At 38.4% G+C, this 12,961-nt stretch overlaps 1 protein-coding gene across 2 annotated transcripts in view; it reads left to right on the plus strand.

Moving 5' to 3' along the window:
• The window catches only part of MOB2 (MOB kinase activator 2), a 109,617-nt gene that overhangs the window by 19,706 nt on the left and 76,950 nt on the right, over positions 1 to 12,961 (plus strand). The window contains exon 1 of one of the 2 annotated variants that reach the window (XM_085580160.1): positions 4,885 to 5,085. The exons of the other annotated variant lie outside the window; for it this stretch is intronic. Coding sequence (XP_085436286.1) covers positions 5,036 to 5,085 — 50 coding nt within the window. The 5' untranslated portion in view covers positions 4,885 to 5,035. Of the gene's footprint in view, positions 1 to 4,884; positions 5,086 to 12,961 lie in introns of those variants that run through there. 2 annotated transcript variants of the gene reach the window in all.

Raw genomic sequence — 12,961 nt, forward strand, 5'->3', positions numbered from 1 at the left:
ACAGAACATGCTTCTGTTTGGTGGGAGAAAAGTAACTTCAAATCTGGTATCAAAGTGTAATCAGTCAGGATGAGAAAGCTGGTAAGCAGAAGATTGGAGGTGCCAGGGCAGTTGCAGAAACAAGTTGCATGTCAGCTTGCTGGTTATACTGTTTAATTGCTGTAGATTTCATGAGGGTATGTGGTGATGGTTTGTATATATGTGTGTGATTTTATAGGGTGGTGGGGCATGCTAATGTGGTTCATATGCTTCAACAGATGCTCTAGCACACTTTCCATAGATGTAGTTTCTGACTGAGGCTTAGCCTTTCTAACTTGATTATCATTATTTGAAGAATAGTTTGTAGAACAGTGTATTAGCAGAAAATACTCTTTTATACACAAGTTGCTTTGCCACAATAAAGTGAATGCAAATTGGAGTAATTCTGCATAATTTCTTTTGTGTTCTGTCACCCTCTATGGTAACAGCAAAAAACTCAACTCTAAGTTATGCATATCTTTTGCCTTTTTTTTTTTTCCCCTGAAATAACACTTGGTACTCTGGGTTGCTGCGTATCCTGGGGATGGAGGTGGATTCCCTTTGTGGATAGTTGCATGTAATCTTTTGGTAAAGGACTGACTTGGCCCATTGCTGGGGGCAGCTGTTAGGTCTGAAATCCTATTTATTGAATATGTGATTATAGGAGAATAATGATAAATGTGCTCCCTCTCTTAGTGTCACAGATGGCAAACTCATGCTGGCCAGGGCACCAGAGGGAAGTTAGGAAGTAGGATGTGCATCACATACTGTCTATTGCTACATGCTCAGCCAGATGTTTTGGTATGTAAAAATCTAGCTTAGAACTTATAATATATATGCACATACTATGAAATTATATCAAGTTCTTTACTAAAATCAGTTATAACAGAATGTTCTTAATTTGCTTTCTTTGCAAATTGTTCTGTTTTGTGTGACTCACTGAAGATGACTAATTCTGTTCACCCTGAATTTACCTAGCTGCTGTTCAGAGAACATTCCTTGTGACTCAGTTCATGCTTAAAATTTCTGATTTTGTGCACATTTTCCCAATAATAATTGTGCTCCAGGATGCAAGGGGTAGTGTCTTAATACACTTGTTACAGGACCAAGCATGCTGTGCTCAGGCACAGTGCTTTAAAGGTCTCCAGTGTATTGTGAAATGCAGCCATGTATGTTTATCAGGAGCAGCTGGTTTTGATCTGTGGATGGATCCATTTGTGGGGAGGGGAAGAGTGCTGGTGGCTTTTAGAGATTAGCTGGTGACAGTTTTGCTTGGGAAGTATCAAGTTTTAGCAGAGCTACTGTAAGAGAGAGGAGCTGGAAAGAGACAATGCACAAGCTCTACTGATCTTTTTGTGTGAGAAGGAGCCTTCAGGATTTGGTTATCTGCCTGTGGGTCTAACTGCAGCCTTGATTAGAGGAATGTGTAACTCTTGCTACTGAAATAAAGATCTTGCTGGGCTGTACAGGCGACATTTGGACACACAAGGCCTAGATGAGGCATCAGAGCAGCTGTGTCCTTGTGCGAGCGAGAGGGAGGCTGTCTGGTTTATTGGATCTTGTCAGATCATGGCAGTGCATGCTTCTTAAATCCCTCCAGGTGGGGAGGGAGTGTTGGAGTAGGGATGGATTATTTTAGGTAAACAGATTTAGACAGCAGTCCATTTTCTTCTTCCTTTCCTGCTAAGAAATGTAGGGACATCTCACAAAAGGCTAATGTTCAATCTTTGGAATGCTCATGTCTGGCATGTTTTGTGGGCAGGGGCTTCGTGGCAGGTATGAGCTGGGCACTGCAGCAGCCTGGTTAGTTTTGGTGCCTTTTGTTGAACTTCAGGAAGTGGTGGACATGTGTTTGCTTTTAATTCTATTCCTATTCTCCTGCTTCTCTCATCCTTTTTCCTAAGCAGGTATCGATTAAGCTTGACAGTAAGGATTTGCTGGTCTTACTGCTTCCTTTTGTATTAAAGTGTAACTGTGAATTATTTTCACAGTGATAGATTAATGGAAGGCTTCTGGATTTAATTCTTGGCTGCTGGAACTTCATGTATTTGGAGAAACAGACGGGTTTTGTGGAATGTTTAGCACTCTTGTAGTATAAAATAGTTATTGCTGTGTTCAGGTCTTCTACCTATTTTTAATATATGAAGTAAATACTTTGCTCTTCAGCTATGCAGAAAGGACTTGCAAATAATGCCTTTCAAAAAAGTGCTGTATTTTGTTTCATTATCTTTTTCTTGGAAGGGACAAGAAAAAGACTTGCTCCTGCATGTCAGAGTGCAGTTGTTCACTGTGTCTTGCTGTGCTTGGAGAACTAGTTACTACATGGGAATGGATTCCTCTTTCTTGGAGAGGAAGGTTCCCTTGCAGCTTAGACCTGGCTGATATATAGTACTGACTGATCTGAGAAGTGGAGAATGATTGATAGATAAATTTTGGCACTGAAAATTAGACATAAGAGACAAGTCAGTAAATAAAATCTCTTCAAAGGTAAACATGTAATGTTTGAACTGCAGAGTAGACACAGAACAACTGAGTTGTACATGAGAAAGAACTTACTCTGTGCATATACTCTATATGGCTGGGGCAGTCAACTTGATGTTCAGAGTGATAAAACTGGAGTTCGTAATCTTCTAAGATTTAAGTAGCACCTTTCACTTCCTCAGAATAAGTCAAACAAAAAAAGCTGATTTAGGCTGTGGTGCCGCTGAGAAAAACAATATGATTCTCCTGAATCTGTTTTCACTAGTGGAATATTGCTGCTTGATGAGTCTGCTATCTTTAGGAGACTCTGAGATGCTCCACCAACCGTTTGTGTCTGTACTCAGTGTGTGGGGGACAAGAATTTTGTGGGATGAGGGAGAAAGTTAATGGGGGCCAAAATGATACAGGCATGTCTTTTCATGTTAATAATAACAAAGTGATCGTAATTTTGGGAAATAGTAGTTATTATATCACCTATGGCTGAGTAGTCCCAGATATAAGGATAAAACCTGGATGTTTTGGAAGTTGTTTGGAAGGGGGCTGTAGAAGACCAGTACATCAAGAGGCTAATAAAACTCACGTGCTTCTTTAATTTAACAAAAAAATATATTGAAAAATTAGAAATATTTGAATGAGTGATGTGTGTGGATTTGAGCACTTGGGAGAGAGAAGCTAAATCCAGCTCCCACCTGTTTCCTGAAGTCAAGCCTTAAAAAGTTATGTAGTTTAATTGTAAACTTTAAAATGTTTTTTTTTTTTCCCCTCCTCACTGTAGTGCTTTACTCAGTGTAATTGGGAAAGCTTTACAATAGTAATGAACTTGGCAAGAGAGGAGCCCTTTGCCTGCTGCCAGAGTAAAGCAAATAAACAAATAAGGAAAACAAAAGAAGATCCCTCCCTGTCCCCTTGGCGGGTTGCAGGAGCGGCTGGCACCGCTGGACATGCTGGCGGAAGGGTGGAATGTCCTGCCTTGCATTCCACGCAGATGGCCTGGACCCCGGCCACCCAGCAGAGCAGAAAAACTCTGCTCTCAGCCATGCCACTTGTGATTTAATTGGAACTGAAGCTAACTTTAAAAAGCAGTGCATCGTCAATTGGAACTGTTTATATGTACTTCCAAAAACTACACAACCATTTTCCTAAGGAGAAGTTGAATTCTTCCATCAGATAAACATTAGCGGGATCTTAATTTTAAGGATAATATCTTATTTTTTTCAGGTATCCTGCCACTGAGAAAAGCTCAGTATCCCATCTGAACAGAGCACAGGTATCACCTGAAGAGAGTAATTTTTCCTGTAGTCTCATCTTCTGGTTGTCAATAAAATATTAGCTTTCTGATTTCAAGGATGGTGGCACAATGCTTCTGGTATTGCCAATACCAATGCTATTGCTTAGGAGCATTTGGGACTGCTGGTTTTAATATATATATATATATATGTAGAGCTGTGGTGGTCAGTATTGCCTCCTGATAAAATTAAGGTGAATAAGCCTTGTAGCACTCTTGCAGAAGGTTGCATTCTTGCAGAAGGGTATGAGTATTTTATGTATTAAGACTGACTAAGAAGAAATGGACCAGACACTCATCTGAGCTTGTCTTGCAGTTTGCTGTCTGTAGTGCTGATTACAATAACATCTTCTTACCATTAATCAAATCTTAGGTAGCAGGAGAGGAGAATGGTGCTCTTTTCCTGTAGCTTACGTACTGTTTGGTTAGTCACTATTAAGGAAGCAAACCCCTGTAACCTTAACTAAAGGATGCAGTAATGATGCTTTGTAGTTATTTATCAGGCAGAATCTGACACTGTTAGGGAAGTAGAACACCCTGTCCTTAATTGAAGGATGTGATAATGGTGCTTTGTAGCTTTCTAGTAGGGAAAATCTGTGATTAGAGTCACATGTTGTTTTCAAATCTGGAGATATAATAGTTCATATTTGTGAGATGAAATAATTTTAGGAAAAACATGGAAAACTACTTCACCTAATTCTACAATGCAGTCTTTACACTGTGGAATGCAGGCTGGAAATTCAGTGCTTCCTGATGGTTGATAAGAAATCGCTCCTCACAAGTGATGGAAATATAAAAGCTGGAGCATGGCTTCCACCATATTCCAGGTATTTAATGACTGGGAGGACAGTGCTGTTTAGAAAACTTAAGTCCAAGTAGTCAATTTCCAGTAAAATATTTCAGGAATGCTATACAAATCCATATATTAGAATAACAAAGCCTAAACCAGATTGCCGCACTTGAGGCCAATGGGTGTTTAAAGACAGTGCTATCTCAAGAGCCATCCAAAGCTTTGTGAAGCAGGGTAGCCCCCAGTGTGCAGGAGTGCAGAGGGAGAGGTGAAACTCTAATATTTGTGGCCTTGCATGTTTGTGCTGTAGCCTGCTGTATGGATTCAGGGGGATTGTGCAGCTGCGAAAGAACACAACTGCAAACTGGAGGTATTTCCTCGGGATGAAAACAGCCAGCAGCTGTTGGATGAGTGTCTTTTGTTGCCCTACCAGAGTTTGAGCCAAGTTTCAGATTCACAACATGGACTTCTTCAAAAACTTTTTGTTGCGCCAGAGCATTTTTCTGTGCAGGTGAGTACATGGTAGTTACTTCTGCATTATTTTCACACTGAAAATGAAAAAGCTTCAAAATCACAGTATAATGTAAGATTTGGTGCATTGTTTTTCCACTGCTTGTAATGCAAACCTGCAGCTCTTAAATTCCTACTGATAATGTTTTACAAACCTTCACAAAACTGTTGGACAGTTTTTTCACTTCCCCATAAACATGGTTTAATGGTGCAGGTTTCATGCTAATGGCTATGATTATGCTAGGCCTCTCATTTACTCTGAAATGTTTTTCCTTCAGCTTAACATTGCTTTCGGATACAAACAAGAGGACAAATTACTTGCAGTACCAGATAAGTATGTATGTGGCTGTCTGAAAAACTCTTCATTTTTTTTATCAGTGTATATTTCATGATGTCTGTTGTTCTAGATTGTCCAAAGGCAATTACCAAAAACAAATCAATACTGGATGGTAATTCTAAGAGAAATGTACTGCCTGGAACTGCTTATTTAAATATCACCTTCTTGCTAACTAAAATTGGAGGGAAAGGATTACATTAGCCAGTTAAAAAGGACAACAATCCTTGTTTTAACAAGCCATGTAGCTTTTTCCATTGTTCTCAGCATCCTTTGGCCTACTTGGTCAAGTTCAAGAGAGAAACCTGAAATAACACTCTGAATTGTGTTGAGAAATGTTGTTTCTTCATTAGCCAGTGTCCTTCAGCAGGGTTTATACTGGTAGTGCTGTGATACTGGTGTGCTAATGAATTTTAGGCTCTCTTTAGCTTAGAGTTCTTGTTGATGATGAATCAGGCTATTTCTTGCCCTAGTTGCTTGGAGGAACATCTGTGCACCTATTCCACCAAAGCTTTCCAAAGTCTGGATTTGGTTGATGAACATGTGCTGTAGGCCTATCACAGAGACAAGACTGTGAAAAGTTATCTGCTCTCCACCCTGAGTCCTTGAAGAACCATTTCTGGTGAGGATGATAAAATACCTCTAAGCTTGCTCTTCGCAGTTAAGTCTTCCTGTATTTCCAGAGGGGGCAAGAGAGAGAATTCTGTTGTGTCCATATTGTTATATAGATTTGCTAGGAGAATTTACTAAGAAATGCTGATGAACATGGAATTAAATTATTTGCTTAATGAGTGGAACTGCTCTTGATGTAACTAACTGGATTTTAGACTTTCTTGCTGTCTCTACAGAGAGCATCTTTAGGATTCCAACAGAGCTGCATTTTTATTTTGACTTTGGCCGTTAGCATGCCGGTGACTTCAGACACATCTCTCCAGCTCCCTTTTGTCTTTCACTTCCTATTTCTAAAATGGTAACTTTCAGGCAGGTTATTGACAACTGCTGATATTTTAAAGACTCACATATCCTTGAGATACTTCGTCTATATCTTGTTAAGCTGTTGATGGGACTAAAGCATTGGTAAATATGATAAATGTGGAGATAGGCTACAGTACAAATGAATTTATTTTCTTTAGTTCTTTCCTCGGGACGACTTTTTTTATACACACAGACCCTGGTACCAGAAAATGCAGCACACCTTGAATATAGGGAATGGCTTGCCACCAATAACTCCAGGTTGTGGTTGAATATCAGCGTGACTTCTCTCCCTAGTGTAAGACTGGGGTACATAGATTGCAGTTTGTTTTCCACTGAGCAGTATGGATATAGTTATCTCTGTGAGCTTTGCTCTCACTTGTTGATTTTGGAGAAACTTTGTGGGTGTAGGTTCTGCAGTGACTTCTAGCACAGCACCTCAGGAATGGCTGATAACCTACATCCACTGCTGCAGCAGCACTGCCGTAGGCCTGAAGAAACAGCAGGTGTCAGAAAAATAACTTAAAAGTTTTCAGCTGCTAGAAAGAGCCTTGTAAATCACATAGAAAATGTTTAAAAATGGATATTCTGTGTACATTTCATACTCTTCAGTCTACAGGGAAAATTTTACTTGGGTAATAGCCTAATCTGCAGAATGAGTATTGTGCATATTAGTGAAGAATTTAAGCATTCTTGGTTCCAGCTAAAAGGGGAAATTAACAAACCATTAAAAAAAGGTAAGCAAACCATTTGAAGGAACAAACCTGAAATTTCTGTACCATTCAGATATTTTTATGTGGATTTCTGAAAAATTATACTTTGTAAATGGAGTATTTTCCCTGAAATAGGAAAAAAAATAATCTTTTTACTAAGCCACGCTGTCAAAAAGGATTATGTTTTGACTAACTGGATAATAAGAAATAACACTTGTGGAAGCCCATGTGAGGACGATGTTTTGAAACACAATTATTTCAGTTTAGATTGGCTTGTTTATACATTTTGAAAAGGTAAGCAAGAGTTGGAAATAGAGCTACTGTTGTATTCTGTTTATAAGTTATCTGTGAAACACTACCAGGAATTTAAGATACATCTAGCATCACAATATGAGTTCTGGCAGCATTTACAGTAGAGAGCTCTAAACAGTGTTTTGAGTACTTTACTTTTTAGGGTAGATAGATCTCCTCCTTACATCACGTTTGCAAGGAAGCCTCTGGAAACAGCAGTGATGCAGCAGGTTTGTCAGAGAGGCATGCTTGATCATCCTGCATGGGTTTATTTTGCCTAGAATATCCAGGCCTGAGTCAGAGGGAAGGAAATGTGACACTCTTGGGTCCTGTGGCTTCAGCTTAGATTTCCATCTACGTTGTTGCTCAGGCTTTGAGTTTCTTATTGTTTCTTTACAGTAGTAACATGAGAACTATGAACACATTTTTCACCAAAAATTTTTCTACAGAGGTCTGGGACATACTTGTCTGTGAAGAGGTCTGTAACACCTAAGTTCATATTTAAAATTAGTTTGTCACTTGTGTTTAGTCCTTAGAAGAAAACAGTGCCCTGATTTTCATTTCAAAAAACCCTTCCAATTTCACTTATTGGCTTTTAAATCTGTAATGCATTTGCCTGTTGGGTAATACATGTTTTAAATGTATTATTCATGACTGAGCGTTTTCAAGGGTGATTTCCCTCTGCTGCATCTTTACAAACAGTTTTTGCAGTCGCTGCGAAGGAAATAATACGATAGGTTTCATTATCTAAAGTGATTTCCAGCTAAGGAGTTTCTTTAGGAGGAAGGCCACCACTAATATTAAGGATCTGAAATACATATTCATCTTTTCCTGACCCATAGATGAATTGCCCTTCAGTTTTTTAATTTAAAGCCTCTTTTTTGCTGTCAAGAAAGAATGCCACCTGATGTACACCTGAGGTGTTTCTCATTATGCTGTGAGATTTCTGTGAGAGAACCAGGACCTTTAAGAAGAGGAAGCTCTGCCCTCACTGCTGCCCTGGGTTTAAGCAGCTGCCCTAAACTGACAGCTATGCAGAACTGTGTAGCTTCTTAAGCTTAGCAAGTTATAAATGGTATTCCTCATAATGACCTTGGGAGGTGAATACCGTGTGTCCCAGGCACACTTAGAGAAGATGGAGAGTGTTGTGCTTTGGGTCTCTAAGTAACACATTTCCAAAGGAACATTGTGCAGCCTCAAACAAATCAAGAAGATGCACGCTCATAGGAAGGATGCTGCTGCTTCTATTGCAAGTATAATTCTGGAAGTGTAATGATAATGAGAGGAAGTGGAGGACTTCCTGCATTAGTTTTTGTGGCTGTGTGAAGGGGCTGTCTGAATTACAGCTGTGTTGCACAACTGATAAAAGTTACTTTAGGCTGGGCCAAGTCTCCTGAGATGTGAACTAATGCACCTCCTCTTTGTGCCGCATGCACAGTGGTTAAATTCTTATTAACCTGGAAGTCAGAACAGCAGCAGTAATCACTGAGTATGCTGTTTGTATTTTACTTCAAGTCAATTGCTTTCCCACAAAATAAGTTGATGCTAGACTATGTTCTTAAAATACAATTCACCCCTTTGGGAAAAATTTCCACAGTAAACGAATTACTTAGCATGTAAGTAAAGGATCTGTGTAAGCTGTGAGGAAAAAAGTGTGATGGCAGACCTTTAATATTGTGATACCCTTCTTACAGGACTCTAAGTGAGAAAGGGAGACCTTCTAAATGGGGAGATGATTAATTTTATTTGGAAAAAGCTCAGGATATATTTGGTGTGCTGGAGGGAAGATAGTTTCTTAAATTCCTTTCTGAAACATCCAGACTACTTTTACCTAATTTCTAGATTTGACTCCTGCTCTATAGATTTATAAAGCAAATTGATGAAATGTTACTGACTGTATTTTACTTATCTTTTTGGTGATGACTATTAAAATGTTAATCATGTTGATCTGTTCAATATATTGATTTGTATTATATTTACAGTGGCTTTAGTGAGTGTTTTTTCTGTTTATTCCATGTACAATGTTAGTTTATTTTTCAAGTTGTAAGTTTGCTTGTATGGTTTCTTTTATTAAGGTCTGGGACCTTGGTGAACTTTACTGTAGGGTTGAAGGGTGATTTTGAGGCCAATATATGAGACATTTATTTAAAGTGTAAGGAGAAGGGAGGCCTATTTCTCTTCTGCCTTTGTGGGGGTATGATTTTGTATCTTATGTAGCAGGAGAAGTGCTTTGGCAAGTGCACATTTTGGAAGGTGCTTTTTTTGAATCTGTGGATGAGAGAAGTATTACTGTGCTGGTCAGCTGCTCAGTGAAAGAGTTTTTCAGAAAGAGAAACACATGCCAGATTTAATTAGCTCAATCTTGGTGGCTGATAGTGGTTTTGGGTATTTGGTTTTTTGTTTTGTTGTTTTTTGGGTTTTTTTTAGTGCAACTTTTTTTGTGTTTTGTTTTCGCTTTCTCTGAATGGTCATAATGACCACTCAAGTTAAATAACTTACAGAATCAAATATACTATAGTCATGGGTGGTGGAAGGAACCATAGGTGAAAATAGCTTGGTGCATCTGGGAATTTTTCATCAGAGAAAATAATACTTTGGGAAAATCAGCTTGATTTTCCTGTCATTGTGCTGCACTGCAGGTGTGTATATCCTGTATTAAACCAGGCAAACTAGAAAAGTCCTGTTTCCCAGCAACCCAAAGGGTGTGTGCTTGCCTTTGATAACTATGGTATGTTTAAAGTCACATATTTGCAGATAATTGAGGAGTCCTCTACTTTCAATGCAGAATAAGATGGATTAAGTAATTTCTGTTAAGGATATAATGCTGACATTGCCAGTCAGCTAGACACAAAAGATTTTATGATGAGATACTGATCTTGTGGTTTAAGTTACTGTAGAAAAACCAGAGAACCCTGTAAAGAGGACGCTGAAAACAAGGGTGGCAGTCACACTATAAAAGCTGGTCCATTATGTAACATTAGGATGAAAAGAAGCAGAGAGAAGGTCAATTTCCAGAGTCCAGCTGCTTCCCTACATGCAATGCTGTAAATAATGCAATAAATAAATAAATGTACATTCAGAAGAATACCTGATTTTTCCAAGAGCATAAAAAGGCGGAGTATTAAATTTTTCATATCATTGCAGGCCACATGTTTACCTTTTTGTGTGTGTGTTTATGTCTTTCTGAACAGTTTTACTCAAGAGAACCAAAACATGGATTTCCTGTTCTTTAAGAGGAAATTGAGCATGTTGTCAGATCTTCAGCTGCCTTCAGTTATTTTACCTATGTAGATGTGAAAGAACAAACCATGGACTAGCCTGCCTGTTCAGCTGCCTGTGTTCTAAATCTCCTCTAGCATTGGGCAAGGACAACATTCCAGAATATGCTGCTCTTCTCAGACTTCCTAAAAAACATCTCAAAGGTCACATAGAGGGAGCATGCTAATTAAGGAGAAAAAATGTTTTCTTTCTGTATATTCATATATCAATAAATTCAGAAATACTTTCCATTACTTTTATTATAATTTCTGTATGTTGCATGGATATTAGTTTCCAATGAAATGAGTTTTTCTTGTCCAGATATTTTTATTTAGGAAGTTTGCTCTGAGTGGCTATTGTAAATTGTAGTGGTCAAGTTTTGTCACAGTATTACAAATAAGGATTAATTTTTTTTAACTGCCTAATCACCTCCTTTGCTGGAATTTCCTCCTTTATTATAGTTGAGAGTTGTGGTTACCATAAGCATAACTGCACTTTGCATGAAATCTCAGTCAGGATCGTGACAACAGAATTGATTGATGTCTTTGGTTCTTAAATACATGAAAATAATGCAACACACAGACTTGTCAATGAGGCTCATGTAATCTGTCATTGCAGTCCATGTTTCTAACTTCCCTTTTAAATGTGCAGAAGAGGCCTACATGGATTAAAGGTCACGGTATGTGTGTTGCTGTCAGAGTGCATTATTATGGCAAATTGATGCATTTTGTTCCCTGTCCTCAGTCTCTGTGGGTTGTAATTTCTGTGAAAAATGGAGATGAATAAACTTGTCTCATTTTATTATTGTAAGATGAAACAGGCATGAACTTCTCATGGTTCTGAGCTTTCTGCCCAGTTCTTACACTTTGCCTGGAACACTCCTGTAATTATACCGTTTGCATGTAGTTTTCAATATAGCTGGGCAGCTTGAGTCCAGCCTTACCTTTATGAAGTTCTGCTCTTTTAATTATTAATGATGGAGAAGATGTTTCCATGGCCAGACAGGTCTCTCCTGTGGTTCATTGAAGGGATCTTTGGAATTTTTAGTGTGTAGGTTGATAAATCTAATTGAAGTTGTGGATTAAAAAAAAAGAGTCAGTTCCTGCAGGCCCTTTGATGCTATGGATGCTCTTTGTATGCTTGCAGACTAAGTGGTTCAGCAAGAACAGTAACTCCCCACCAAACAACTGAGCCTATGGCAGCTGGGTAAGAGAGTGATAATGCACGGTGAGGCTGCCAAGCAGGGAGATAGAGAGTGCTGTAGTGACAAAGCATGTGGCAGCACTTGGAGCTTTCCAAGAGATAATCTAGCTGTAATGCTTTTGATTTCTAAGGAAGAAATTGCTAGAAACATGATACAGTTTTATCTCAACAAGACTGACTTGGACTAGGCTAGATGTATTATTGCTTCTGTTGTTACAGGAACAATTTGGTTGCATCTCTTTTTTAAGGTGTACATATCATCTTTCTTCAAAAAACCTGAACCTGTGACCAATTTACAAAAGGCACTTCTTTTCTCACTTTCACTGTGTTCCTTCAGTCATCTGGTAATGAGGTTACATATTTTAAACTGGGTCTGTTTCCTCTTGAATGCAGTGATTAGTGCTCTTAGTAAACTAATCCAAACCACTGCATCCGATATGTGCACACAAGTGTAGCTAAAGCAAGGTAGGGGGGGCAAAAGGAGATTATTGTGTAAAAAAATGATAGTTCAACATGAGTTTCCTTTTTGATAGGCTCATAGGGGGTTCAGAGTGAGGAGAGTGGCTTTGAAACTTCTATTTATCAAGTGTCATTTTTAGACATTTTTAGCTCTAATTTCATGAAGACTGATAATTAAAGCTAAATTTACACAAAGGGATTTCACATGCCAGTGATGACAGGTACTAATACATTTGTTGTGGAATATAATTTTTTTTTTTAAAGTCTTTGTCATTGTTAATACACAAGTGGGCTTTTGGCCTCCCATCCATACATAGTGATTTTATTATCAGTGATTTTGGTCCTGTTCCATGAACTATACAAAATTTAAATACACTTCTGCATTTTTGAACAAAGACTGCATAAGTGAGGGTTTTTTTTTCTTTTTTTTAAATCAAGACTTGATAGTTTCATCCGAAAGACTACAGTGGGCAAAGGTGAAGTACATTATCTGGTTATGTGCTGGGGTATATTTAATCTTGTATGTTGGTTTTAAAACCTGTTAATAAACTTAATGTTCTGTTCTTGGTATTTTTTGGTAACAGCCACCAACAGTGATAATTATAAGAACTTAATGGAGGCTGCAAACATTTTTCTTGCCATAAAAG

This window comes from Lonchura striata, chromosome 5, assembly GCF_050655825.1.
Source record: "Lonchura striata isolate lonStrDom1 chromosome 5, ASM5065582v1, whole genome shotgun sequence".
Lineage (NCBI taxonomy): Eukaryota > Metazoa > Chordata > Aves > Passeriformes > Estrildidae > Lonchura > Lonchura striata.